This window comes from Sus scrofa, chromosome 8 (genome assembly GCF_000003025.6).
Source record: "Sus scrofa isolate TJ Tabasco breed Duroc chromosome 8, Sscrofa11.1, whole genome shotgun sequence".
NCBI lineage: Eukaryota > Metazoa > Chordata > Mammalia > Artiodactyla > Suidae > Sus > Sus scrofa.
In genome coordinates this window covers 37,896,153-37,923,689 of record NC_010450.4, presented here as the reverse complement: position 1 = coordinate 37,923,689, position 27,537 = coordinate 37,896,153, and the positions used below count along the sequence as shown (strand labels likewise).

At 40.3% G+C, this 27,537-nt stretch overlaps 1 protein-coding gene across 1 annotated transcript in view; it reads left to right on the top strand.

Annotated features, from left to right (window-relative positions):
• The window catches only part of CNGA1 (cyclic nucleotide gated channel alpha 1), a 72,476-nt gene extending 45,246 nt beyond the window's left edge, over positions 1 to 27,230 (top strand). Inside the window, exons 4-11 of the mRNA XM_021101171.1 lie at positions 14,062 to 14,182; positions 15,767 to 15,883; positions 17,115 to 17,177; positions 21,219 to 21,260; positions 21,341 to 21,454; positions 23,229 to 23,336; positions 24,113 to 24,219; positions 25,398 to 27,230. Of these exons, the coding sequence (XP_020956830.1) occupies positions 14,062 to 14,182; positions 15,767 to 15,883; positions 17,115 to 17,177; positions 21,219 to 21,260; positions 21,341 to 21,454; positions 23,229 to 23,336; positions 24,113 to 24,219; positions 25,398 to 26,812 (2,087 nt within the window). The 3' untranslated portion in view covers positions 26,813 to 27,230. The remainder of the gene's footprint in view (positions 1 to 14,061; positions 14,183 to 15,766; positions 15,884 to 17,114; positions 17,178 to 21,218; positions 21,261 to 21,340; positions 21,455 to 23,228; positions 23,337 to 24,112; positions 24,220 to 25,397) is intronic.

The window sequence follows — 27,537 nt, the reverse complement described above, 5'->3', positions numbered from 1 at the left end:
AGAATGACATATTTTTAGAGTTGTTAGGTTAAAATGAGGGCAGTCATGCTACATGGAGACAGTATTTATTATTTCATGAAATTCTGATTTTCCGCAATAAAGCAGAAAAAAGAGTTTTGTGAGTGTGTAAACTGTTAAATATTGCATTAAAAATTCTGAGGGAAATTTACTCTTAGATCATTAGAATATCATTTAGACACTAACTGGCATATCTTACTTTTTTTTATACATCTAAAGTATGAATTATTCTTTCAGGCAAGCTCAGACTCATCCTATTTTATTTCTGACTGGGTATATTTCAAACATGGCAGTTCTTCCACAAAATACAGAATAAACAGATCAATGAATAAATAAGTGCACCCTATTTGTATTTTAATGGTTTTTATTATGACGCTGCTACATTTAAAAATTTAGTTATACTTTGTAAAAAACCTAGACAGTTCTTTCCAGATTGTAACCCTGGGTGAATTGATACTATAACTTCATGAAATTCATCAGATACTATTTCCTGTGGTTAAATTTACTTTCAAATATGTTAAGAGGTATAGTTCTAAGACGCTCCCTTCCATCCCAAACTCTCACACATATTAATAAGCTCGGGCTCTCACAAGGGATAATGGTGATTTGGTTGCTGTTATTTTCATCTGTATACAAATCCGCAAATCCAGTACCGACTCATGAAAATCCTCCTTTGTCAATGCCACAGAACCGTTTCTTTCCCTGGGAATGAGTAAGAAAACTAGCTGGTTTTGCATATTTATTTCTTTATTTAAATTAGAACCTGGATTTTGACAATGTCATGATTTATACTGTATCCTTGTTTGTTTTGGATATACCACTGACTTCCAGCTCTAGAAGACACAGGTATATTGCTTAAGCAACCAAAGGTAAGAACCCAGTGATAATTACAGTTGTATTTTCACATATGTTTATACCTCTGTTTTGATTTATTAAAGCATCAGTATTTGCTTTGTTTTCCATATGTTTTCTAGTTATAGCTGATGGTTGTATTTTCATTGACTTTCTATTTTTGACAGATAAAGACTCCTATTCATCCTTCAAAACCCAGTTACACATTCCCTGCTTTGAAAAGCTTTTCATGAACCCCTCAACTCTACAGGGTTGGGCTATGTACGCACAAAATTGTCATATTGGATTATTATTTACAGGGTTCTTTCGTTAACTTCTTTGGGTCTGGAAGCCTATTAGCACTCCATCTTTCCTCTTCTTTTTCTTACCTTCACACTGCAGCAAGTTATATGGTACTGCTGCTTACATAACACAGGCTCACAAGTTCTGAGAAGCAAAAATATGAATTAAGTACAGACTGGGTTATGTTATCTGAAAATTGTTTGAAGTAAAAATATGAGGACTCTTAATGTGTTCTTCTGGGTATAAGATATAGCTTTGTAAGAAAAGCAGGAAAAAGAATATCCTAAATTTCAACTACTCCTTGTGACTGATGAAATTTCAGTGTGGAATCCAGAGGACCTCAAGGGCTGGGTTCTAAGTATTTATTTGCCTTTGTATATGTTTACTCATCTTTATTATTTCCATCAAAAGTTTATATTTGATTTTTTCCAGGGGATATACAGAAAAAAAGAAAAGTGCTTTGCCTTAACAAGCTTAGAGAACATTGGGAAAGTGGGACATTCATATATAAACAGAGATGTATGTATGAGGAAGTGAAGGCTTATGACTAAAGGAATGATTTAAAATATAGTCAATACATCTAGTGAATGGAGGAATCACAAGAGAAAAAGAATATATATATGTCTGTATGACTGCGTCACTTTGCTATACAGTAGAAATTGACAGAACACTGTAAATCAACTATAATGGAAAAAATAAAAATCATAAAGTAAAAAAAATTTATGGCCAATTTTTACAATTTGGAATACTTTCTGATTTCAGTGGAGAAAGTGGGAAATATAATACATCAAGACTTCCAACCATGGAAAGTCTTCATGCTTACCCTTGATTAGTAGAGCATATTGATTCTAAAGAAAATTTTCTTTGATGATGTAGGGTCTGGTGATGTCTTGGTCATAATATATATGATTTATTTTATTGTTATAATCAATTCTTTAAATTTATTTGAAAAATAGTCCTAGTTCTGGTCACTGGGAATGGAGTGCAGACCAAGAATTTTTGCTTTTATAGTACTTAACCTTTTCTGATTCTTAAATCACTCTGTTATAGCACAGTGTTTTCTTGTAAAATGTTTTGGCTGAAAGAAAGGAGTCTGAAAAATATTTTTGTTATTTGATGGTTTTATTAATTGGCTTTTGATCAATCGAGATTTTATTTTATGATGGCTGCTCTGTCAATTTTCTGTGGATTGAAGAGGTAATGGTCATGGCTGTGATAACAATGACCTTAGTGAAATTACTTCTTCCTGAGAAAGTGTTGTGTTTTCTTTGTAAATTGATAGCAATTGAATTAACAAGTCTGACAGGCCTCTGTGCTTGCTGTGGGCACACATAGCAACACTGTTGTGCTCTGGTTTAGTCTTTGTGGTTTAGTCTTTAGTCACAGTTTACTTATGATCCTAAGAGATAATTATTAAATAACTGCTTTGACAAATATGACTTCTCAAAATGATAGTTCAAGGAGGGAGGGATTCAAAAAAGATTATTTAAAGCACTTTAGCTCTCCTTGTCTCCATAAGAAAGCTGATGGTTGTCTCTCTTGCCCTGAGTTTGGGGGTTCTATAATAACATCATCAACCTGCATTTGTATAACTTCACAGCCTTCAATATTGTTTTGTAAATATTTTTCATTAGCTCCCTGTAGAGAATCATTACAGTAGGCAGGGCAGGTATTAACATCTCTGCTTTAAGGAAGTGGAAACTGAAGCTCAGAACGACCCCACTGGCAATTTGGTAAAGAGCTGGTGCTAGAACCCAAGCCTCTGGCAGGAGATGGCTGGTTTCAGGCATTGGCTGCCTCTGTGTTGCAGAGCCAGCCAAGCCTGTTCTGGATGGTTACACAAGTCCAGGAACATTGTTAAATATTAAGAAACAACCTTAGCTCTGCAGTTGGATACTGAGATTGGACAAGGACTGGAAAACATTATTTTAAAGCAAACGGGCTGACATTAATTTTTCTTTTTTGGCCACATCTGCAGCATATGGCGTTCCTGGGCCAGGGATCAAATCCAAGCCACAGCTGTGACCTACATCACAGCTGTGGCAATCCTGAATCCTTAACCCATGTTGCCAAGCTGGGGATCGAACCCACGTAGCCATGCAGTCAATGTGGATCCTTAACCCACTGTACCACAATGGGAACTCCTAATTATTTTTGTGACTAAACAAAATCTCATTTAAAAATACTACCTTTTTTATTCTCACTTTAAAAATAAATTAGGAGAAAACACAGAAGAATACAAAGAAGAAGGCAAAAATACTGATGAGTCCGCTATGACAAAGTTAGCATGTTTAGCATTAAAGTGCTTATCCTTTCCATGCACGTATCCATACTTGTTAATAAAACAAGATTATACTATAAATAGTGCTTAACAATGTATCATGAACATTTCTACAAGTTGTTAAATGTGTTTTTTTTGAGAAAAAATAGAAAAATGTATCCTTTTATTATAAAATTACTGTGTGCTCACTGTGTAAAATTCAGACAATACAGAGAACTCTTCTCCAGAGAATATTGTGTACTGTTTACTGCATATTATTCGGCACTTTTTTATGAAGCCTAATTTTACTGGTTTCATCGGCAGACTAGAGTACCTTGTTTAGAAAAGCTTTGCACTCATGGGCAAGAGACCATCATTTATCTTAAAAGAGTACATGGTGCTTATTCGTGTCAATATAGCAAATAATGTACAAATAACAACTACATCATGTATCACAATCTTTTGGGACATTCGCAAGGAATTCTACTCCATAAAGCACTGACCTATAGGAATCCTCATACATGTGGAATCATCTCTGCCTATTTTCAAATAATTGAGTGGTATGGGGGCTCTAAGCTGCATAATATGCAACTGTCCTTGTTTAAAGATGATGCTTTGAAGTCTGTGTAGTCTGCCAGCCTCACAAACGGAATTCCTCAGTTCAGTTTTTAATTTTACCCCAAAGGAGTTCACTGCTTGGGTGCCATACTACAGTCTATTATGAATCATAACATAGTTGTGATGATGATTAAATGAGATTATAGGAGTTAGATTGCTTTGAAAGCCACAAACTGATACACAAGTATTTGTGCTAAATGATATAAAGGATTTACAAGTTAAAGTACTTGAATGATGCTAGTAGATTACAGAATTTTATGCTTATTCCATAAAGGTAAAATTAAAGTACAATTAATAGAGGACCTGGAGTACATGTTCATTTGGGGGATGATAATAGTGCCTGACACCTAGCAGGCATTAAATATGTGTTGAATGAGTTAAAGAACCCAACTGAAAAAAATGGGATAAGACTATATAAGTATCCAATTCACAAAGAAAACATCCATGTGACTAATAGACACATGAGAGTTTGTTCAACTTCATAAGAAAATGCAAATCAAAAACCATAGCATAAATAAATTCTCTCATCAAATTGGGAAAAAAAGTTAAAATTTGACAATATCAATGGTTGGTTAGGATTGGGGGGAATGCTATAACTCTATAGGGCTCACAGACTTTAAAATGATACACAGCCTTGGGCAGCAATGTGGCTAGCTCTCATAAACTGAAATTAGCACTGGCAATTCCACTTCTGGATATAGACATCAGACCAATTTTTCATTAATAGAGGAAATATGAATAGAAAAAAAGGAGCAAAATATATATATATAGATAGATTATAATATCAATAAGCAATATAATAAAATGAAATAGCTCGGTGTGTATTAACAGAGATCATTTTCAAAACATATTTTTGAGTGAAAAAGCAAGTAGCGGAATCACACAGAGGAAGATACTGCTTAAGATACCTAAACATCATGTCCCAATCTATTCATTGGTTATGGATGATTATGCAGGTATGTAAAAGGATGGCTGGGCTGGAAGGACACACACCAAACTTACAGTAGAGGTTGCTTCTGAGTAGAGGGTAGAGGGAAGAGAAGATTGGAAGATTTTTTCAAGGTGGCAGCTTGATAAAAGAGCTTCAGCGTTAGGTGGAAAGTTGTGTTATTTTTCATATCCTATCAAAGGTGAAGAAGCAAGTTTGACAAAAGACAAAAGTTAACGTTGTTAATTCCTGATGGTAGAAGTATGTATGGATAATATTTTTTACTCTTTTGCACTTTGAAATGGGGATGACTATGCATACCCACTAAGTCATTAAGTTACATTATACAGTATTCAGAAAACACATTATTCTCTTTTCTACACCTATTGCCTAGTCCCATCCATAGTTCCCCTTCTTCAGAGGCAGGTACTTAAATGTTATTGCTTTCTTGTTGCAATTTTTTTTTATCTACACACACACACAAATATATATTGTATCTGTATATCAATATCTATCTATCCCTTTTTCCCTACGGGTGGTAATATGCTGTATCTTTAAGAACAACCAATACCTTTTCATCTAGAAGTGTTTTGTTATTATTTTTTTTTTTTTGTCTTTTTGCCATTTCTTGGGCTGCTCTCGCGGCATATGGAGGTTCCCAGGCTAGGGGTCTAATCGGAGCTGTAGCCACTGGCCTACACCATAGCCACAGCAACTCGGGATCCGAGCCGCGTCTGCGACCTACACCACAGCTCACGGCAACGCCGGATCTTTAACCCACTGAGCAAGGGCAGGGATCGAACCCGCAACCTCATGGTTCCTAGTCGGATTCGTTAACCACTGCGCCACCACGGGAACTCCTGTTTTGTTATTTTTAACCACTATGTAGTATTTCATTGTATCTTTTTGGAAAGAAAAAAGGGTAGGAAAAAAGTGAGAGGGAGGGAGGAAGGGAGATTGGGACGCCACTGCAGAAGAAAGGGTAATAGTTCAGTAGACCATGGTGATAACTTGAGGGTTCTAGAATAAGAATAAGATAGTATATGTGTCTTAGGAAGACTAATTTGGGAGTACTTTCCAGGATGATTTGGAGGGAGGGTGATGCTGGGAATGCATAAATCAGGTACAAGACTCACTCAAAGATAAGAAGATATCAAGCACCTGACAAGCCCTAGGGACAATTAGAATGAAAAAGTGGGAATGCAGGCAAGAATAATTGCAAAATTTGATCTGTAAGACTTGCCAGAGTGGGTGGGTGGGAAGGAAAGAGTCAAAGATAATGAACTCCAAGTTCTAAGTGAAGTTAAGGGCATGAAAGAACAATGACTCTATGACCAGAAATAGCAAGTCAGGAAGAAGAGCTGGTTTGACAGGGAAAGAAGCAAAAGTCCAGTTTTGGATATGCTGGACACAGGACTCTAAAATAGATGCTTCAGAAATTCAATGAAAGAAACTTGGCTAATAGGTATTCAACATGTTTAGAATGAATGAGTGAATGAGATGCAATAAGGAGCCAAGGAAGGTAGGCAGGGTGGTTTATGTGAAATGAGATATTTGCCTAGAAGTGAAAGTAGAACTTTGTGGAAGAAATTGGATGAAAGTATGAGCTGGATGTGGGACTGGATGTATTATTAATTTCTATATAATATATGGTAGTAGTACTATAAATGGAAGGACCCAGTGGACAGAGTTGCTGGAGCACACAGAGACCCGGAGCTTTGGCAGTCTAGAACTTCTTATTGATGGATGAAAAAGGATCCACATCCATGCCACGTTTCTAGATCCACGCATAGATCTAGTGATGATCAGATTCAAGTGAGTCAGTAAACCCTGACTTACTGCACCAGGGTTTTAAGGGTTGGGACAAAGTGATAAACAGAGGAGGTGTGGAAGGAGACCTTAATAAAGAGGTTGGAGTTGTAGTGAAGCAAAGATGATTGGGATTCATTTCTTCATCACTTCTGCCTATGCTCCCTCGGACCTTCGTTAATTCATTTACTTGTTCATTTTTTCCACAAACATCAGTGGGTCCTTGCAAAGTTCTAAGCACAGTTCTTCATACTAAGGATTTATATGAATGAAACAGAAAATAGAAACAACTCCCTCTCTTAAGGAGTTCAGTCTAGTGGAATTATAGAAAAAAATCTTTTCTGGTATTTTTCCTGAGGACAATAGTGGATTCAGAATTTCTACATGGTAAGGGCTTAGGGGCAGCCATCTGGGAGAAGTGGGGGCTAGGACTTACGTTAAAGCTATATTTATGTATTAAATCAACTGGTTTTTGAAAAGTGTATTATTTGGGGGTGACTTGGCTACTAAAGGATATCCTTTGACCCCCAAGGCCACTGCTTTGCATATGTCAATGTTTTAAGACATGCTTTTTGAATGTACATCACTGCATCATAAATAATTGAGTGAATCCAAAAGGTACACTTTCATGGAGAAGACCACATTGATGGGAATGAAGCAAAGAGAAACAAGTGTCACTTGGGGCCACTGAGTTCCCCTATCGTGCCTTTTCTAAACTGTGCACAAAGAGCTTGAGCTTTGCAGCCAGTTTTTGCATACCGGAGCCACTATAATGTCACGTGACTCTGAGCACATCCTTTAACCTCTCTGAGTTTCTTATCCTCCCCTGTGAAATGGAGAAGGTAAAGCCATGCCTCAGATTCTTGTGTGGATTAAATATGGATAAGCAACGAGATCCTGCTGCATAGCACTGGAAACTATATCTAGTCACTTGTGACAGAGCATGATGGAGGATAATGTGAGAAAAAGAATGTATATATGTGTGTGTGTGTGTGTGTGTGTGTGTGTGTGTGTGTGTGTGACTGGGTCACTTTGCTGTATAGTAGAAAATTGACAGAACCCTGCAAACCAACTATAATAGAAAAAATAAAAATCATTATAAAAAATATGGTAACCTGACATAGCCGCTGACCTGTGGCAGGCACTCAATAAATATTTCTTAGCTTTCTCTCCTTGTCCCTATGGTTTTGATGTGCATATAGAGGCTGGGAGAGGTGGACCATTGCGGAGAATAAGCAACATGGACTTCTTTCTCCCTTGCCTGCTCTCACACAGCCTGAATCTGTCACACCCTGGTGGGAAGGGTGGTCTTAAACATTTCCCAGAGCGATCAGAAATGTTTCACTTAAGTCTGAAGAATGGTTTAGAATTTGGGCAGATTCTGATGTGGCACAGACTAGACAGCTGGTCTGCTTAGAAAGACGCTGGCATTTTCCCAACTCTCAACTTCTTTTTTTGGGGGGGGGATCTTTTTGCCATTTCCTGGGCTGCTCCCACAGCATATGAGTATATGGAGGTTCCCAGGCTAGGGGTGTAATCGGAGCTGTCGCCACCAGCCTACGCCAGAGCCACAGCAACTCGGGATCCGAGCTGCGTCTGTAACCTACACCACAGCTCAAGGCAATGCCGGATCGTCAACCCACTGAGCTAGGGCAGGGACCGAACCCACAACCTCATGGTTCCTAGTCGGATTCGTTAACCACTGAGCCACGACGGGAACTCCTCAACTGCCACTTCTAAATCCTCCACTCCACCCTCCTCCTTTCCCACTGTAGCTTGCCTTTCTAATCTTTGTCTTGGGCATCTGCTGATCTCCTTGTCACCACTCCACAATCATTAAATAATTTGGCACCTACTGTACAGATGTCCCTTTCCTACAGAATTTCATTGTCTTTCTGGGCAACCTCCACTGATGCACCAGATACATCGGAGTCCCTAACTTCCCAAATTCTTTTCTTGCCTTTTCTTCCATCTCTCCACGGAGGTCACCTGAGTCCTCAACTCAGAGCTGCTTCACCTCCACCATCATAACCTTCAGGGCAGCATCTTATTTCCTGACTGCAGCCTCCTTGGCTTGCAACTCCTACTCTCTTTCCCACTAGACCTGTTCTTCAACCTTGTTGCAATATCTGTCTCCATGACCTCCAATTTCCTAATACATCCTCCCTTTCCATCACTCCCTCCCATCTTCCGCTTAATTAAAATGTGAATTTTTTTCTTTAGAAGAATCTTTCACAACCTCCTTACCTCCTCTGCCCCCTTGTCCCTGCACCCCACCTGCTGACCCCAATCTCCGATCCTTTCAGGTATCTGCCTTTTGGGTTCTTTCCTACCTGAACTCCCCGGTGAGAGAAGATCACAGCATCATGTTGCATCAGTTCGGATCCAGTGATACCTGTGATCCTTCTACAAATTCTCACCCCAGCTCCTTCCTGTTGCCTCATCTAGTCAGAAAACTGGGCATGGCCCCACTTGGAATCCTCCAGCGACTCATCTTTCTTAAGATAACAGAACATTCAATGCAGGTAGTGAATTAACCTCTACTTTCCTCTCCGCTTCTTTTCTTGTCATTTATGCACAGAACTGTATGCTCTATGATTTGATCCCCTCTGGTTACCAAAAGGGGCCCTGCTCTCTCATGGTGCTTTTTGGTACTTGCTACTGCTTCTACCTAGAATTCTGTTCGACACTGTAATGTGCTTGGCAGGTGTCTGTCTGCTCTTTGCCCAAGATCTCTCTAGCCATGCCTTTTCAGGAAGCTTCCTCCTGGAAGAGGATTAGGCCCATCTCCTCTTAGCTCCCACAGCACACCTGGCCTGACCGCACCTCTATGTACTGGATACTGGTTGTTTGACCCTCCAGATCCCTTTCCACCTAATACTAGTTTCCTAACACTGCTGGAACCAACTCACCTAAACTTGGTGGCTTAGAACAATGGAAATGTGATGTCTCAGTTCTAGAATACAGAAATACTACACCAAGGTGTTGAAGAGGCCATGCTTCCTCTGAAGGCACAAGGGAAGAATCTGTTCCATGCTCTTTGCTAGCTTCTGGTAGTGGCAGGCACTCCTTGGCTTGTGGGTGCATCACTCAAATCCTCCATCTTCACGTTGAGTTTTCTTTGTGTATCTCCACATAGCCTTCCCTCTGTGTGTGTGATTCTGCATCCAAATTTCCCCTTTTCCAGCTATCAAAATTTTCTTCCAAAATTAGTGGACTATTAAAATGTCCACTAATTTTGAAGCAAAGAAAAGGTAATCTTGGGAAGGGAAGAGGTGACAAAACGAACATTTTTTTTTTGTTGTTTCTTTTGCTCAGGGTGGTGCCCTTGTCTTGCTCCCAGCACTAGCTGTGAGTTCTTTAGGGCCATAGTCATATCTGGGCTTCTTTCTCACGGCATCTGGCAGGGAACATTGTACATGGTATTTATCTGTTGAATTGTGCATAGACATTAATTTCTTGGAATGTATGTTTCATTTTTTAATTGTTCATTGCTAACATACAGAAATAAAATTAGCTTTTGAATTTTTTGTCCTGTGACCTGGACAGTTCACTGATTTATCTTAATATTTTTCTATAGATTCTTCTATTTTTGGCTGCACTTGCAGCATGCCAAAGTTCTTGGGCCAGGGATCGAACCTGAGCGACAGCAGTGACAATGCTGAATCACTTTTTTAAAAAAAAAAAATAAGAACAAGTGTCCTCACTTGTGGCATATGGAAGTTCCTGAGCCAGGGGTTAAGCCACAGCCACTGCAGAAGCCACACCATGTAGTTATGTTGTGAGCCACAAGGGAAGTCCACAATGTCGAATCCTTAACTCCTAGGCCACCAGGGAATTCCCTTAGATTTTTTTGGGGGGGGGGGCTTTTTAGGGCCAAACCCGTGGCTATGGAGGTTCCCAGGCTAGGGGTCCAATTGGAGCTGTAGCCGCTGGCCTGCACCACAGCTACAGCAAGGCCAGATCTGAGCCACATCTGCAACCTACACCATAGCTCACAGCAACGCCAGATCCTTAACCCACTGAGAAAGGCCAGGGATTTATCCTGCCTCCTCATGGATACTAGTCAGATTGAGCCATGTTGGGAACTCCTGTTGTTGTTGTTTGTTTTGTTTTTTTTTTTAGGGCTGCACCTGTGGCATATGGACGTTCCCAGGGGTCAAATCAGAGCTGCAGCTGCCAGTCTATGCCTCAGCCACTGCAATGCTGGATCCAAGCCAAGTTAGTGAACGACACCACAGTTCATGGCAACACCAGATCCTTAATACACTGTGAGGCCAGGGATTGAACACACATCCTCATGGATACTAGTTGAGTTTGTTACATTTGAGCCACAATGGGAACTTCCTAGATTCTTTAGGGTTATTTGCATATACGATCACGTCATCTGAAAATATAGTTTCAGTTTGTTTCCTGTATGGATACTCTTTCTTTCTCTCTCTCTTTTCCTTCCTTCCTTCCTTCCTTCCTTCCTTCCTTCCTTCCTTCCTTCCTTCCTTCCTTCCCTTCTGGCTTTCTGCAAGAGCTAGACCACCAGTACAATCTGAATACCTATAGAATATCTTTGCCTTTTCTTGACTCTAGAGCAAACATGTTCAGTGATTCATCATTAGGTATGATGCCAGTTGTATGCCATATATGTATTGTGGTATATGTAGGTTCTCAGGCTAGGGGGTCACATCAGAGCTACATGTGAAGCCTATGCTACAGCCACAGCAATGCTACATCAGAGCCACCTTTGTGACCTACACCACAGCTCACAGAAATGCTGGATCCTTAACCCACTGACAAAAGCCGGGGATCGAACCTGTATTGTCATGGATACTACTTGTTTTCATTACCACTGAGCCACAACAGGAACTCTCCAAAGACTTAGTATTTTAAAGAATGAAATGTGCTTTATATACTTTTCCATATCAAATGATTTTTTTTCTTTTTTTGGTGCTTGCTTTCCTATTTTATTCCTAACAAAGGCAAGTTTTCCACCAAAACCCAGAGATCAGTGGTACAAAAATAACACAGGAAAAATCCCCAATCCATATAATGAAAACTTGGAGGTACAGGCTGGGTGTGCATGTTGTTGGGGAGGGGATGAATGGATGGAGGGATGGATAGATGGAAGACGAGCCATGGAGGATATGGTGGAAGTATGGGATCTATTGCAGTTGTCCAGCACCCCAAGGCATCCTCTCTTCATGTTGGCCTTCTTTGGGTTTTTATCAGCAGGGCAGTGGCAGGTGACCTTCAATACAAGAACTGGTAAGTTGTGGCAGTGTTTTTGGAGCCTGTGAAGAGATAATGTTTTGTTTTGTCAACCAAAAAAAATACGCAACCTCAAAGTTGATAATTATGTTTTATTGGGTGTCCTTACTGAGGACTATAGCCAGGGAAGGCAGCTTCTCAGACAGCTCGGAGGGACTGATCCAAAGAGGTAAGGGAGGAACCAGGATATATAGGAGTTTTTGCTTAAAAAAAAAAAAAGCATGGAGTCAAACATCAAAAGATTACACTAGTCACAAATACCAGACATCTCAAGTTAATGCTTTTAGTGCTTTTCTGTGTTTGGCAAGAGTCAAGAGTCTCTACATTGGAGTTCCCGTCGTGGCTCAGTGGTTAACAAGTTAACAGATCCGACTAGGAACCATGAGCTTGAGGGTTTGATCCCTGGCCTCGCTCAGTGGGTTAAGGATCCTGTGTTGCTGTGGCTGTGGCGTAGGCCAGTGGCCACAGCTCCAGTTAGACCCCTAGCCTGGGAACCTCCATATACCACAGGTGCGGCCCTGGAAAAAAGACAAAAAAAAAGAGTCTCTATATCAAATTATTCCTTTGATATACATCTTAACTATCTGGGGCCAATATTTTGTTTTTCTCCATCCTGAATCCCTCTCAAGGTGCACCTATCCTGGTGGCTGTAGTGGCAGATGGCTTGATGGGAGGTGACATTCATTTGTTGTTTACCCGAAGGGTAGGCAACATGCTTACATTTATAGTTGTACAATGATCATCACGACCCAATTTTATAGGCAACATTCTTTGTTTACTGAAATGACAGCTGTTCTTTAATCCATAGTTTCCTTTTTTTTTTTTTTTTTGCTGACACCTAGTAATTTACTAGTGGGGAGCCTCGGCCTGGGAGAGGGGAGGCCGGGATGGACACCTAGTGGCCATCTGGGTGGGTTTTCTGGGACATCAGGTGTTTCCTCCACGAACGTTTAGGGGAAACATGATCAGGGATGAAATCCCCAGAGGGCAGCACCTGTGACCTGAGTGGGTTTGGGGAGGGGATGCCCGAGGCACAGCTGGGCCCTTGGGACGGCAGGGCTTCAACGACAGGTCTCTGTGTCCATGGTTGGAAAGCAGTGAGTGTACCTGCATACAGGCACACAGTCCAAGCCCACGAGGACCTTCTGGAGGTTCCAGGCCACATCACTGCAGCGCATCAGAACTCGGGGTCAGTCATGAGTGCAGAGGCATGGTCGCTGGGCTCAGGCAGAGATTTGGGCACGAAGGGAAGAGCGGATGGGCCTGCCTGCCATTCAACTTGCGTGAAGCTGGGCTCCAATCTGCCGCCAGGTCGGACTTAGAGGGAATTCAGGATCTCTCTGTTCTTGGTGTTTTGTAACGCCGGAACTGTGTGCACGGGAAGCTGAACTTTATACATGTTAGAATAACCTAGAGGACTTGCTGAAATGTGGATAGGTTGCATCTTCATTTACTCCAGAGTTTGAATACCATTCAAGACCCATTTTTTTCCCCCCTGTATGCCTGTAAAAATTCAAAGCTTGTTTACACTCATTTGGTATTTTATTTTACTGCTTTATTTCATTACTTGTCAGTTTGTATCCTAAGTCTCTATAGTTTTGTTCTGCATCTACGTTAACTAAATACTTCAAAGCTGGGCTAAATCCAAAGTTAAAAAAAAAAAAAGAAATCTATACCTCTGGTACATTCTTGAATTTTTAAAAATACGTAGAAACCCAGCTACTAGTAATTAAGGGCTTAGACCACTATTGTATTCTATTAAAAAGTCATTTTTATCTTTCTCTGAAAGTAAGATTGTTAATACAGCCTTAGAAGAATGACAGAGTGAAAAAAAATTTTTTTTTTCAGCTGTAGCACGTGGAAGTTCCCTTGCCAGGGACTGAACCCTCGCCATAGCAGCAACCCAAGCCGCTGCAGTGACAACACCATGTCCTTAACCTGCTGCACCACAGGAGAACTCTTTTGAAACTTTTGATTACATGCGTAAATATATAAGAAGTCTTCTTACTAACAAGCCTTTTTTTCTCCTTAGATATTAAATTAAACATGAAGAAAAGTATTATTAACACCCGGCATTCTTTTGTAAACATTCCCAATGTAATCGTACCAGATATTGAAAAGGAAATAAGAAGGATGGAAAATGGAGCATGCAGGTAAATGTCTGCATTTTTCTAAGTTTCTTTCTTTCTTTCTTTCTTTCTTTCTTTCTTTCTTTCTTTCTTTCTTTCTTTTTTTGTCTTTTTGCCTTTTCTAGGGCCGCACCCACAGCATGAGGAGGTTCCCAGGCTAGGGGTCCAATTGGAGCTATAGCCACCAGCCTACACCAGAGCCACAGCAACACAGGATCCGAGCAGCGTCTGTGACCCACACCATAGCTCACGACAAGCCCGGATCTGTAACGCACTGAGCGAGGCCAGGGACTGAACCTGCAACCTCATGGTTCCTAGTTGGGTTTGTTAACCACTGCACCATGATGGAAACTCCCATTTTTCTAAGTGTTTTTATTCTAAGTATTTTTAATACCAGCTGCAGTTCTTAAATTGACTAGGCTTAATTTTAGTTTAGCTTCCAATTTGAAACCTTGAATTTGTAATTTAATTTGATGAATTTATTTATACTTTGAAACAGCAAAACTTTAACAAATGAACATAGATATTATTGTGGTCATTCTTTAGAAGCATCTATGCCATATATTTCCTTAGTCGCTGGCAAGACTTTCTTCATGGAACATTTCACATCTATGAAGATAACATTGCCATAGAGAAATGGGGGAAAAATGACTGTGAAAGGCTAACACATTTTTAAAGTATATTTAAAGTAATAAAGTGGTTACCCAATTAATGAGCAAAACTTGTATAAATGTGGTTGATTATTTTTAGTGGAAGGAAATGGTTATAACAAGTTAGTTCTGAAAACTGTATAATATGATCTAAAGTACAGATATCATACTCTCTATTTGATAAATATTGACATTAATGAATACATCAACAATACAAACATGAAAGACCTAGAAAGTAGTTTCTTCCTTTTTTTTTTTTTTGGTCTTTTAGGGCCACACTCTTGGTATATGTAGGTTCCCAGGCTAGGGGTTGAATCAGAGCTGTAGCTGCCGGCCTACACCACAGCCACAGCAATGCCAGATCATCAATCTGCTGAGCAAGGCCAGGGATCAAACTCGCATTCTCATGGATACTAGTTGGGTTCGTTAACCAATGAGCCGCAACGAGAACTCCCTAGAAAGTAGTTTCTTAATTACATGTGTTTTACTGAATTGTGTATATGCTCTGTCTAATTTCGTATTCTGCACAGTTCTCATTTCACTTTTTTTTTTTTTTTTTTTTTTTTGGCTTTTTAGGGCCGTACCCACAGCATATGGAAGTTCCCAAGCTAGGGGGTCAAATAGGAGCTGCAGCTACCAGCCTACACCATAGCAAAAGCAAATCGGAATCTGAGCCACATCTGTGACCTATACCACAGCTCACGGCAACGCAGGATCTCCATCCCACTAGGCAAGACTAGGGGTCAGACCCGAATCCTCATGGATACTCATTGGATTCATTTCCACTGAGCCACAGTGGGAACTCCCTCGTTTTACTGTTACTAAGAGTTGTGGTCTGTGTTCGTTGAGAGGGAAGGAGAAGAGATGAGTCAAAAGTCCCTCCAATGAGAAATGTTTTTCCCCCTACAATGGTTTAAACATTGAGCTAATTCCTCTCTGTCTCTTATTGGACCCTTAGCTCCTTTTCTGATGACGATGATAGTGCCTCTATGTTTGAAGAATCAGAGAGTGAAACCCCCCATGGAAGGGATTCCTTTAGGAGTAATACATATGGAAAGGGACAACCCTCACAGAGGTGAGCCGTATGATCTACCCCTCCACGTCTGTTTTTAAACTATTATTTAGACGAAAGAAAGTTGTTCTACCCCTTCACTCCGTGGGCTTGGCAAACGCTCCTGCTCCTCAGCCACTCTGCAGCTCTCGGGAGTAAATCGCTACATCTGTCCCTTAGCCTTTTCTTCTCGTGGGAAACTACCATTGGGGCTCCAAGTTGTAAACCCACTTGCTCGTCCTTTTCCCTGAGCCCATCCCTTGAGAAACCTCATGCTTTTAGTCCTCTCTGATTTCTTCCTCTCTGATCTTTCTTCCAAGCAGTTTTATAGGAGAGGGGTTAGCTATCATTCTCTAAAATGCCCTGTCCCATTTGACTCTGCTTTCAGGGAAGCAGAACCCTAGAGTATGTAGCTAGAAGAGAAGAGCGAAAAAATCCTTAGTAGGAAAAAAAAAATGCACTCATGGAAACTTCAAGCACGACTCTGAGGATGTGGAGGGAGTGTGGTGTTGGTGTGGATGAGGAGTGCCTACCCTGTCACACATATTGACTTTTTCTTTGGTTTTCTCCCCATTTTCCCCCCCATCCTGTTTCTTTTCCCACTGACTACCTTCAGCTTTCATACTCTTTTCATTTGTCTTGTCTTCCCTTCCTATCTTCCCTGACAACTGAAGCCTTAGATCTCTTTCTGGGAGTCAGCAGCACCCAGCTTGGCTCCCTCAGGGCATGGAGGATGGTAATGGGATGCATTGTAAATATATATATATATATATATATATATATATATATATATTTGTCTTTTTGCTATCTCTTGGGCCGCTCCCGCGGCATATGGAGGTTCCCAGGCTAGGGGTCCAATCGGAGCTGTAGCCACTGGCCTACACCAGAGCCACAGCAACGTGGGATCCGAGCCACGTCTGCAACCTACACCACAGCTCACAGCAACGCCGGATCATTAACCCACTGAGCAAGCGCAGGGACTGAACCCGCAACCTCATGGTTCCCAGTCGGATTTGTTAACCACTGCGCCACGACGGGAACTCCCATTGTAAATATTGATGCATAGGCATTTACGAATCACTTTGGTTCATTCAGCAACTCGTGCTTGGTGGAGGATCTATACTTTCAAAAGCTTTTCTAGGTACTAGTTAGTCATGGGTAGAAGCTGAAAAGGATGTGTGAAGACTGTTCACTTACCGTGGACATTACACACAGGGTGACGGTTATGATTTCACTGTACTCTTTCATTTTCTAGGGAGCAGTACTTGCCTGGAGCCATTGCACTTTTCAATGTTAACAACAGCAGCAATAAGGAACAGTAAGTACATTCACAATAGAACCAAACCTTTGTTTTTGAAGAAAACCAGTTTTTTGTTTTTTTTGTTTTTTTGTTTTTTTTTTGTTTTTTTTTGTTTTTTGTTTTTAAAGTAGAAATAGGAGTTCCAGCTGTGGCACAACAGGATTGATAGTGTCTCTGCAGTGGCAGGGACACAGGTTCAATCCCTGACCTGGCACAGTGGGTTAAGGATCCAGCACTGCTGAGGATCAGGTTGGATTGAATTCCTGGCCTGGAAAATCCATATGCCTTGGGACAGGCAAGAAAGAAAGAAAAAAGGCGGGGGGGGGGGGTAGAAATGCATCAGAATCTGTTATACTGCACATATTTATTAGGCAAACTGTATCTACTACAATGACAAAGATATTTTATTATTTCGTCATTTGGTTATTTCCTTTTGAAAAATGTGGCTACCCGTGTTGAAAGTATTATGTGTGGGAGTTCCCGTCGTGGTGCAGTGGTTAACGAATCTGACTAGGAACCATGAGGTTGCAGGTTTGAGCCCTGGCCTCGCTCAGTGGGTTAAGGATCCAGCGTTGCCGTAAGCTGTGGTGTAGGTCGCAGACACGGCTCAGATCCCAAGTTGCTGTGGCTCTGGTGTAGGCCAGTGGCTACAGCTCCGATTAGACCCCTAGCCTGGGAATCTCCATATGCCATGGATGCGGCCCTAAAAAGACCAAAAAAAAAAAAAGAATTATGTGTGTATGTGTTTGAATATGAGTAGAAAAACTGCATGCGGGCAATGCTTCTCTGTGTGGTTAGGATTAGGGTCGCTGAAAAAAATAAACATAATTAATCCTTCCCTTTTTGAACCAGTGTGTCTTAGATTAAGTTCCCCAGGAGATGGTCTCTGAGTTGGAGGTTTGTATTACAGAGGTTTACTGGGAGTACTCTCAGAAACAATACCCAGAAGGAAATTACGGGAATAGGATCTGGCAGCAGGAGAAGTTGAACTTCTGGATAACTTCCATCTCTGCCATTATAGTGCTCCATTCACATCCAGCTTTGGGGAGGCTGGTTTCGTCAGCTCATTGAGTCATTCTGTATACTTGGTTATTTTTTTCTTCTCCATGGCATATGCTATTTGATGGGCAGCAACATGGGATACAAAGATTTTAAAACCTTGTGGTCATGTCCATCAATCCATTCAGTCTGCCTATTTTCCAAAACTATTTTTCTTGATCTTTCAATATTTTTTCATCTGGTCCCTGACCAACTAGCCAAGGAATTGTGACTGCCCATGAATTCTTACATATTCCTAAGTTGGGACATTTCTTTTTCCATACAGAGTGGATAACTGTGCATTGCTTGAAACTATGCTATCGGTAAAATTAACCTCACTCTCTTTTAAGGCCACCTCTAAGTAGGGCTGTATTGTAGACAATAGCTCATTTTGGCTTGCACTCAGATGCCAAGTTGACTCATCCACAAATCATGCTCCATCAGCTGCTCCTACAAACTTCATATATGGCCATAGGGAGGGTGAGGAATAGCTTCGATGCAACAGCAATATATGACATGGGGAGAGGATGCCAAGCCACCTGCTCAATCCCAAATATAGCAATTCTTATATGAGAGAGGCTTTACAACCTTTTGACTTATTAGTTCTGGCAGAATTCAGCTCACAGTCAAGCAGCCATTTTCTGTTCCACTATATAGTTCTCACATCTCTAGGAACTAGTGGAGAAGAGGGTTCTGCCAATGACCAAATAGCTGCATTCCATGTTTACATTGATGAAGTGGAGAAATGACCACAAGGGGGCGTTCTTAGACCCAGTGGAAGCTACCAAACCATCATATGTCTCTCAGTTTAAGGGAGTGGGTCATGATGATGCTTTAGTCCCTGGGTTTCAATAGTAACTTGGGTCCTGTCGCAAATGGTCTTGACTGTATCTAGGGACTCTTTCTTTTTTTCCCCTCCTCATTTACGTAAGTAAATGACCATTGGTTTTTTTTGGAAGAAAGCCTGGGAAAATCATTATTGAATATACTAGCTATGGCTTTGCAGAGTCCTTCTTCATGGGGGCTTGGCTTCTCCTCCAGTCAGTGTTTTCATTTCTAAGGACTACCTCACATTTAGAAACCATTCAAGGGGTTATGGACTTTTTATTGGGTAAATTGCCCTCAACCTCCTGATCATCCATTCCTGATTTTTTTTTCTTATATATGTTAAACAGTACCCTGACATGCCAGCAGGATGTCCATCCATCTAAGAATGCATTGTTTTATTAATCTCTTCCATAGCTTTCTATGAGTTAAGACCCTAGCTTCCATGCTCACCTTGCTGTTCATTACAGTTATCAGATCTAGGAGTTCCTGCTGTGGCAACTGAATCCACGGTGTCTTGGGAGCCCTGGGACACAGGTTCGATCCTCAGCCCAGTGCAGTGGGTTAAGGATCCAACGTTGCAGCAGGTGTGGCTTAAGTTGCAACTTCGGCTCTGATCTGATCCCTGGCCTGGGAACTCCATATGTCGCAGGGCAGCCAAAAAAAAAAAACCCAAAAAACCAACCAACCAAACAAACAAACAAAAACCAAACCAAACCAAAACAAAAAATTATCTGATCCACTTCTCTTCTGACAGGTAAGCACTGCCATTGGTCTCTGTATTTTCTAGGTCCTGTCATCCCTGTTGCTCTCAGGGAATCTAATTCAGCATCTCTCAATCTTAATCCTGGTCTACAGAGAACAGCACCACTGAGCTTCTCAGCAGCGTGGGTGCCCCCCTCACCAGCACATTCCCTATCATTTTTGTAGCCTCTGAGCCCTCTTCTGGGCCATAATCAGTTGGGGGAGCTATTTTCCTTACTTAGCATATCCATTTCAGCCTATGACTTCTCTGAATCTTTCCAATACCTTCCTCTACCATCTGCCATGCATTTTGTAATTTCTATTTCACTTAGTGTAAGCCATCAACTTCTCTGAGCTTCTAAGCATCATCCAAGAAGTGTGTCAGCACCATCTCCCAGGGTCTATGCTACAGCGTTAGGTCCTGTATCATAGGAATGCACTTTCATGGCAATAAATTCCACATTATCCAACTTTATCTTCTATTCCTATTTGTACATGACCAGCTTCAGTGCCAAGCTTAGGTGCCATCTCCTTGTCCATTTTATCTTCTGTTTCTCCTGCTGCGCTATTCCTACCAGACTAAGGTCATTTGTATAGTTGCACCTGAAGATTTCCCTCCCTCTATCATCCTCTCTCTTCTCAACCTCTCCAACTCTTACCCATACTTCAAGGCCTAGGTTTAGACCTATTTCCCTTAAACAGCCTTCTCTGACTATCCCAGAGGTAAAGAGATGCCTGTTCATTTATGCCTGAAAAACACATTTTCCCAAGACATCTGAGCCAACAATGGCAGAGTACAATGACCTTAGGTCTGTTTGACACCAGAATCCATCCTTCTGCTAATAGAGAAAGGCAACTGCAGAAAGAGGCCTCTAGTCACATAATCTACACTCAAGAAGAAAGTGTATATAGGAGAAGGTGATCTCAACTCCAGCAAATGATTCTAAGAATTGGGATTTGAACTATGTTGCCACAGAGCTTTTTGACTGTTCATAAAACTGCTTTAGCAGGATTACCCCTCTTGAGAAAATTGATGGCATTTTCTTAAAATTCTCAAAGCTCTTATTCAGACATAAATATAAATGATGTTAAGAAGCTTATATTTTAAATAACCTTTTTTGGGGTATATATCAAGACTTTGAAAGTGCACTGTTGTCCTCTGTTATTTCTTAAATTTTCCTCTTTGCATTTATGCCTGTATCCACCTCCATTTTCTCCAGTTTTCCACATGCACTAATTCCAAGAAATATTTGTTCATTTGTTGTATTATTTGGGGGCATGTCCATTTTTTGTAGAACTCTCTACCAGGAGACCAGATTTCTGGTCTCTGAGCACAGGGGCAGGTTTGAATGCAAAGCCCAGAATTCTTGCCCCATGGAGAGGAAAGTAAATAAGAATGGAAGTCAGAGTGGAATTTGATTATGTAACAGAGCTGTTTTTTTGTTTCTGTAGAGAACCAAAAGAAAAGAAGAAAAAGAAAAAAGAAAAGAAGAGGTAAGACTGCATAAATGATCCCACTTTTTTCTGCCCCTAACATTTTTGTATTTTGCCAACTACATCTCTCACTTTTCCAGCAAGCTAGATGATAAAACTGAAAATAAAAAGGACCCAGAAAAGAAAAAGAAGAAAGAAAAGGACAAAGACAAGAAAAAGAAAGAAGAGGAGAAAGGCAAAGATAAGAAAGAGGAGTAAGTTTTTTTTACTGGCATTGAAATTAAGAATAAATTTGTGATAGGTTTTGGATGCAGGGATAATTTCTGGCAACTTTTTAGTAAAGAGGCCTGTGTAGAGACTAAATAAATTGTCATCAAATGTAAATTTAATTTTTTCCTTAATTTCTTTAAAATTAGCAATGGTAACCTTAGTCTTGTTTTCTTATCAAGAATTTTCAATGTTATGGTTAATTTCCTTCCTAAAGCACTGGTGAAGCTAAACTTATCATTGGGACATACTTAGGATCCAAGGATAATTTGGTTCCTAGGATTTTACCATCAATTTTTGAAATTGAAATGAAAGGGGTTCCTGTTGCTGCTGGAGTTCTTGTTGTGGCTCAGTGGATTAAGAACCCAATATGACATAATGTCCATGAGGATACGGCTCAATCCCTGGCCTTGCTTAGTGGGTTAAAGATCTGGCATTGCCGTGGTGTGGTGTAAGCTGGCAGCTGCAGCTCCAATTCAACCCTTAGTCCAGGAACTTCCATGTGCCATGGGTGTGGTCCCCCCCCAAAAAAAAAAGAAAAAAATTTTTTAAAAGAAAAATTGAATTAAAAATTTAATAGTTTCATTAAGCTTTTGAGTCATAAATTCTGTGTGGCAAATATTCTAAATTAGTCTCATTGCAGACTTCCTGTCATGGCTCAGCAGGGTTTGTTACAAGGGCTCAGTGGGTCAGCAATCCAGCGTTGCTGTGAGCTGTGGTGTAGTTCACAGACATGGCTTGGATCTGGCATTGCTGTGGCTGTGGTGTAGGCCAACAGCTGCAGCTCCAATTCAACCCTCAGGCTGGGAACTTCCATATGCCAGGAAGTTAATAAAATAAAATAAAATAAATCTCATCGCAAAAGCCAGACATAATTTTGAGAGCAGTATAAGAACTGCCCAAACACCAGCTATATGAAAGATCCTTTTTAAAGTAAACATTTAAGAGTTAGAACTTCACAAGGATGAGGCTGAGTGAAATTTTCAGTTATCTTTTTCCTTTTTATTAAAGAAAAAATAAAGTTCTCTAAACTTACTCAAAGATAACTCTTACCAGACCATGGTTTAATTAGGTGTGCTTGTTAGAAATTTGTTGACCTTGTATAAAAGGAAAGATCCTTAAAAATGTAGGCTTGATATCAGAAAGTTTTAAAAAGTGTCATATAGTTTCTTTGTTCCTCTCTCCCTCCCTTCCCTCCTTCCTTTCTTCCTCTTGCTCTCTATTGCCTCCCAATTCTTCATACACAGTTAAGAACAAGTACTTTTTATTAGATTGTGTTATGTTGTTCTCTCCACATAGATGAGAAAGAAACTGTGGGTTCCCCTCACAGTGTGGTCCCCGAGTGTTTTGTTACTTGGTAGTGGGCATGGCAAAACCACCACTCTTCTATCACCCACAACCTGCCAAGTGCACCTGTGGCACATCTAGCATTTGGCATGTTCTGTGCCATTATTCTCCCCTGGTAGCTACAGTGATAGAAGTATCTGCAGCATCACAGTATAACAGCATTTTAATAAAAGTCTAAAGCACGGTTTAATGTAAGACTGGTAACTTAACTATCCATCCATCCCTCACCAACCAGTTTCTTCTCACTAAGGCACTTATGCCAAGCTAATCTTCCCACTGTAAAGTGAGCTTCTCCAGCTTATTTCTATTTCATTAATTGTGGGTGATGGATATAACCATATCTGATATAAAAATAGGATATAAAGACACTCTTGTTTCTTGGTAACCTTCCCTTTATTTCTATTGCCGCTATAGGGAGAAGAAGGAAGTCGTGGTTATTGATCCCTCAGGAAACACCTATTACAACTGGCTGTTTTGCATCACCTTACCTGTTATGTACAACTGGACCATGATTATCGCTAGGTGTCTGTATATTTTTGTGAATCTCAATCTTCTAGTGTCCAGGTTGACTGACTTAACAGTGTGGCCTAGAGCTCTTCAGGACATGCCTCCTTTCTCCACCACAGATTCTAAAGAGAGGCTACATCACATACTCAGTGTGTTTTCCAAAGATCAGGAGTAGGTGCTTTTGTTCCCAATATCCTTGGAAATCCAGTACCCAGGTGGGAGGTGTAGAAATATGCTTACACTTTTGATTACTCAATCATTTAATTAGAGATGTGGGAGAAAACTCTTTATTTTCTTTGGGCTACAAGAGAAAAACTTTCTCAAAGAGTAGAAAAAGGTCAAGGATCTAGGTTTTACAGGGCAAGGCACATCTGCCAAGTGATAGCTATGGTTCCCTGTTTTTTAAGACAGTAAGATATCTCAGTTGTCCAGGGCTAAGGGTGATTTCCTGAGACATTCTGGGTGCAAATATTCAATGGGAACCTCGTTATCAATGTATCTCACCCCAAATATTTTGATGTTAGCTTGAAGCCTTTTATTCTCAATTGATGTTTTCCACAAAGCTGACTAGTATAATGGAAAGAATGTTGAAGTTCAGAAGTGTGAGAAAACTAAATCCAACCCTCAGATTCAGGAAAAGATTCGGGAAAGTCATGGTTGACTAAATGGATTCTAAAGACCCCTCCCAGCCTTAGTGTGTTACACGTCTCATCATCATAAAAATTATACAAAGGGGACATTGACTTCAATTGGTCCATTTCCTTTTATTTATACAAGTTTTTCTTTTACAGAGCATGTTTTGATGAACTTCAGTCTGATTACATAGAATACTGGCTCATTTTTGATTATTTATCAGATATAGTCTATCTTCTCGATATGTTTGTACGAACAAGGACAGGTAACGATGTTCAGTTTTGGCTATTTTGTCATTTCATGCTTTTATTTCGTTACATGATTTGAAATTCCTTAATTCAATTATTTGTCCAAAATTTTTTTTAAATTTGTTTCTGAGGAAAAGACACCATGGAAAGCAAGAGTATCACATACCCATCTACAGGCTTAGGCCACTCCAACTGATTCAGAGGAGGATGTTACTAGGCAGCCTTCTCAACGTGGATTGATGGCTTTCCTCCATTATCCTCTTCAGTGGGTTTACGCCAGGGGAGAGACATGAGAGAGAAGAGAATTATTCTGCCAGCTCTGTAGGGAAAGTGTAATTGCTGCCTAACGGAGTTACCTTGAAGAGGCATGGCGGGACTATCATTGTACCCAGCAAAGTTGTACTAGAAATTGTATAAGAGATTCAACTTAATTCATCTTTGTGGTCCATGATGAGGCATTATGGACCAAGCATCTGGGCAGGATCTAATAGCTTCCTACTTAAATATTCTTGTTCACTAGGTATAAACTCATTGTTTCTATACTACTCTCCACATGCACAGGTAACCAGTGTTTGCAGCATATGGCTTTGAAGTTTCACTATGTAAAATAAGAAGATTCTTTAATGTCAGTGCACTGAAGCAGTGCTTCAGTTCTCTTCTATGCTCAGCTCTGGTAATCAGTATCAAAAGAGAAAGAAATTCTTTCCCTAGTGAAATATATCACAGTGCTAAAACTCTGGGTTTAATACACAAGGCCCATGGTAGCTGCTTAGGAGAAGGGAAGATCCTAGATGTCTAAGGAAGCCTGGGGGGCAAGAAGGAGAGATGAAAATCCTGCCTTGATGTATAGATACTTTACACTGAAGGAGCAAGGCAAGAATACACACAATTGTCAGACAGCAAGGAAGTACCCAAGCTTCAAGGGTGCGACTGGGATTCTGACAAGAGGGTAGCATTCGGAATCAGGCACAGTGCTAGGGTGTCCAGAACACTTTCCAAGTTTATAAAAGGAATGACTTTTACCTGGATGAGATGCTGAATCTACAAAGATTTGTATATAAACCTTGTACAGACAAGATACATAGATATATATCTTGTTTCAAACTCAGTGAGGTTTTTTTGAGAGTTAATTTAGAAACATATGCCATTGTTGGCATAAAAAGGAACAAAAATTAATTTTTTTTTTCTATTTTAGGTTACCTAGAACAAGGACTGCTGGTGAGGGAAGAGCTTAAACTCATAGATAAATATAAATCAAACTTGCAATTTAAATTGGATGTCCTATCCGTGATACCAACTGATCTGCTATATTTTAAGCTGGGGTGGAACTATCCAGAAATTAGATTAAACAGACTGTTGAGGATCTCTCGAATGTTTGAGTTCTTCCAGAGAACAGAGACAAGGACAAACTACCCAAACATCTTCAGGATCTCTAACCTCGTTATGTATATCATCATCATCATCCATTGGAATGCGTGCGTGTACTTCTCTATTTCCAAAGCTATTGGATTTGGAAATGATACGTGGGTCTACCCTGATGTTAACGATCCTGATTTTGGCCGTTTGGCTAGAAAATATGTGTACAGCCTTTACTGGTCTACATTGACTCTGACTACCATTGGTGAAACACCACCTCCGGTGAGGGATTCTGAGTATGTCTTTGTGGTAGCTGATTTCCTAATTGGAGTGTTAATTTTTGCTACCATTGTCGGTAACATTGGGTCTATGATTTCCAACATGAATGCGGCCAGAGCAGAATTCCAAGCAAGAATCGATGCGATCAAGCAATACATGCATTTTCGAAATGTAAGCAAAGATATGGAAAAGAGAGTTATTAAATGGTTTGACTATCTCTGGACCAACAAAAAAACAGTAGATGAGAAAGAAGTCTTGAAGTATCTACCTGATAAACTAAGAGCAGAAATTGCCATTAACGTTCACTTAGACACATTAAAAAAGGTGCGTATTTTTGCAGACTGTGAGGCTGGTCTCTTGGTGGAGTTGGTCTTGAAATTACAGCCCCAGGTCTACAGTCCTGGAGATTATATTTGCAAGAAAGGGGATATTGGACGAGAGATGTACATTATCAAAGAAGGCAAACTTGCTGTGGTGGCAGATGATGGAATCACCCAGTTTGTGGTATTGAGTGATGGCAGCTACTTTGGTGAGATCAGCATCCTTAACATTAAAGGCAGTAAAGCTGGCAATCGAAGAACAGCCAATATTAAAAGTATTGGCTATTCAGATCTGTTCTGTCTCTCGAAAGATGACCTCATGGAAGCTCTAACCGAGTACCCAGATGCTAAATGTATGCTAGAAGAGAAAGGGAAGCAAATCTTGATGAAAGATGGTCTGCTGGATATCAATATTGCAAATGCTGGAAGTGACCCTAAAGATCTAGAAGAGAAGGTCACCCGAATGGAGGGGTCAGTAGACCTCCTGCAAACAAGGTTTGCTCGGATCCTGGCTGAGTATGAGTCCATGCAGCAGAAACTGAAGCAAAGACTAACAAAGGTTGAGCAATTTCTAAAGCCACTTACTGACCCAGAATTTTCAGCTATTGAAGGATCTGTAGTTGAAAGTGGGCCCACAGACTCAACACAGGACTGAAAAGCGGGCTCTTCATAAGGACATGTCTCATGATCCTTTTGATGATGGGATGAAGGGAACGGTAAATTGGAAGAAGAGGAAGAATCAGCTGGGAACTTTTCCATAAGGAAAATGTGCTTTGGTGCAGGGCTCAGGGCCATGCACTCACTTGTGAGGTACTGTGTCTAAAAATCTCACCCCACTTAGAATTTTTCACAATGGACAATGAGCAAAGATATGAGCCACCTAACTTGTCAGTATCTGTATCTTCTAATTTTTTTTCACATGTGCTCCTTTTATGCAACACTCTTATAACAGTGAACAAGTATCCCCACGTTCAGGCAATTTATATTGTGGAGGAACAACTGGGAATTACCATGTATGTCACGTTCAGGATACCATGATAAAACACTAGAATGCAATAAAGTAAAATCTAAAACTATGGTGGATATTATTTATTTGATAATCTAGGATCGTTTAGAGCTTTCAGGTCATTTTAAGGACCGTAGTCACTTTAAGACTTGGGCAGGATGGTTGATATTCTGGTTGTATCTTACTGATAAAAGCATGACAAATCATATATATATGTATTCGTCATGCTTTCTTCTGATTTGCCATGTCATTCATATGCATATGTCATTCATATGTATATGTACACACATATATACATATATATGAATGACATTGAAAATCATAAAATGTTGTAGAAATCTTTTATAGTGAAAGTTAAAAATTCTCTGATTATT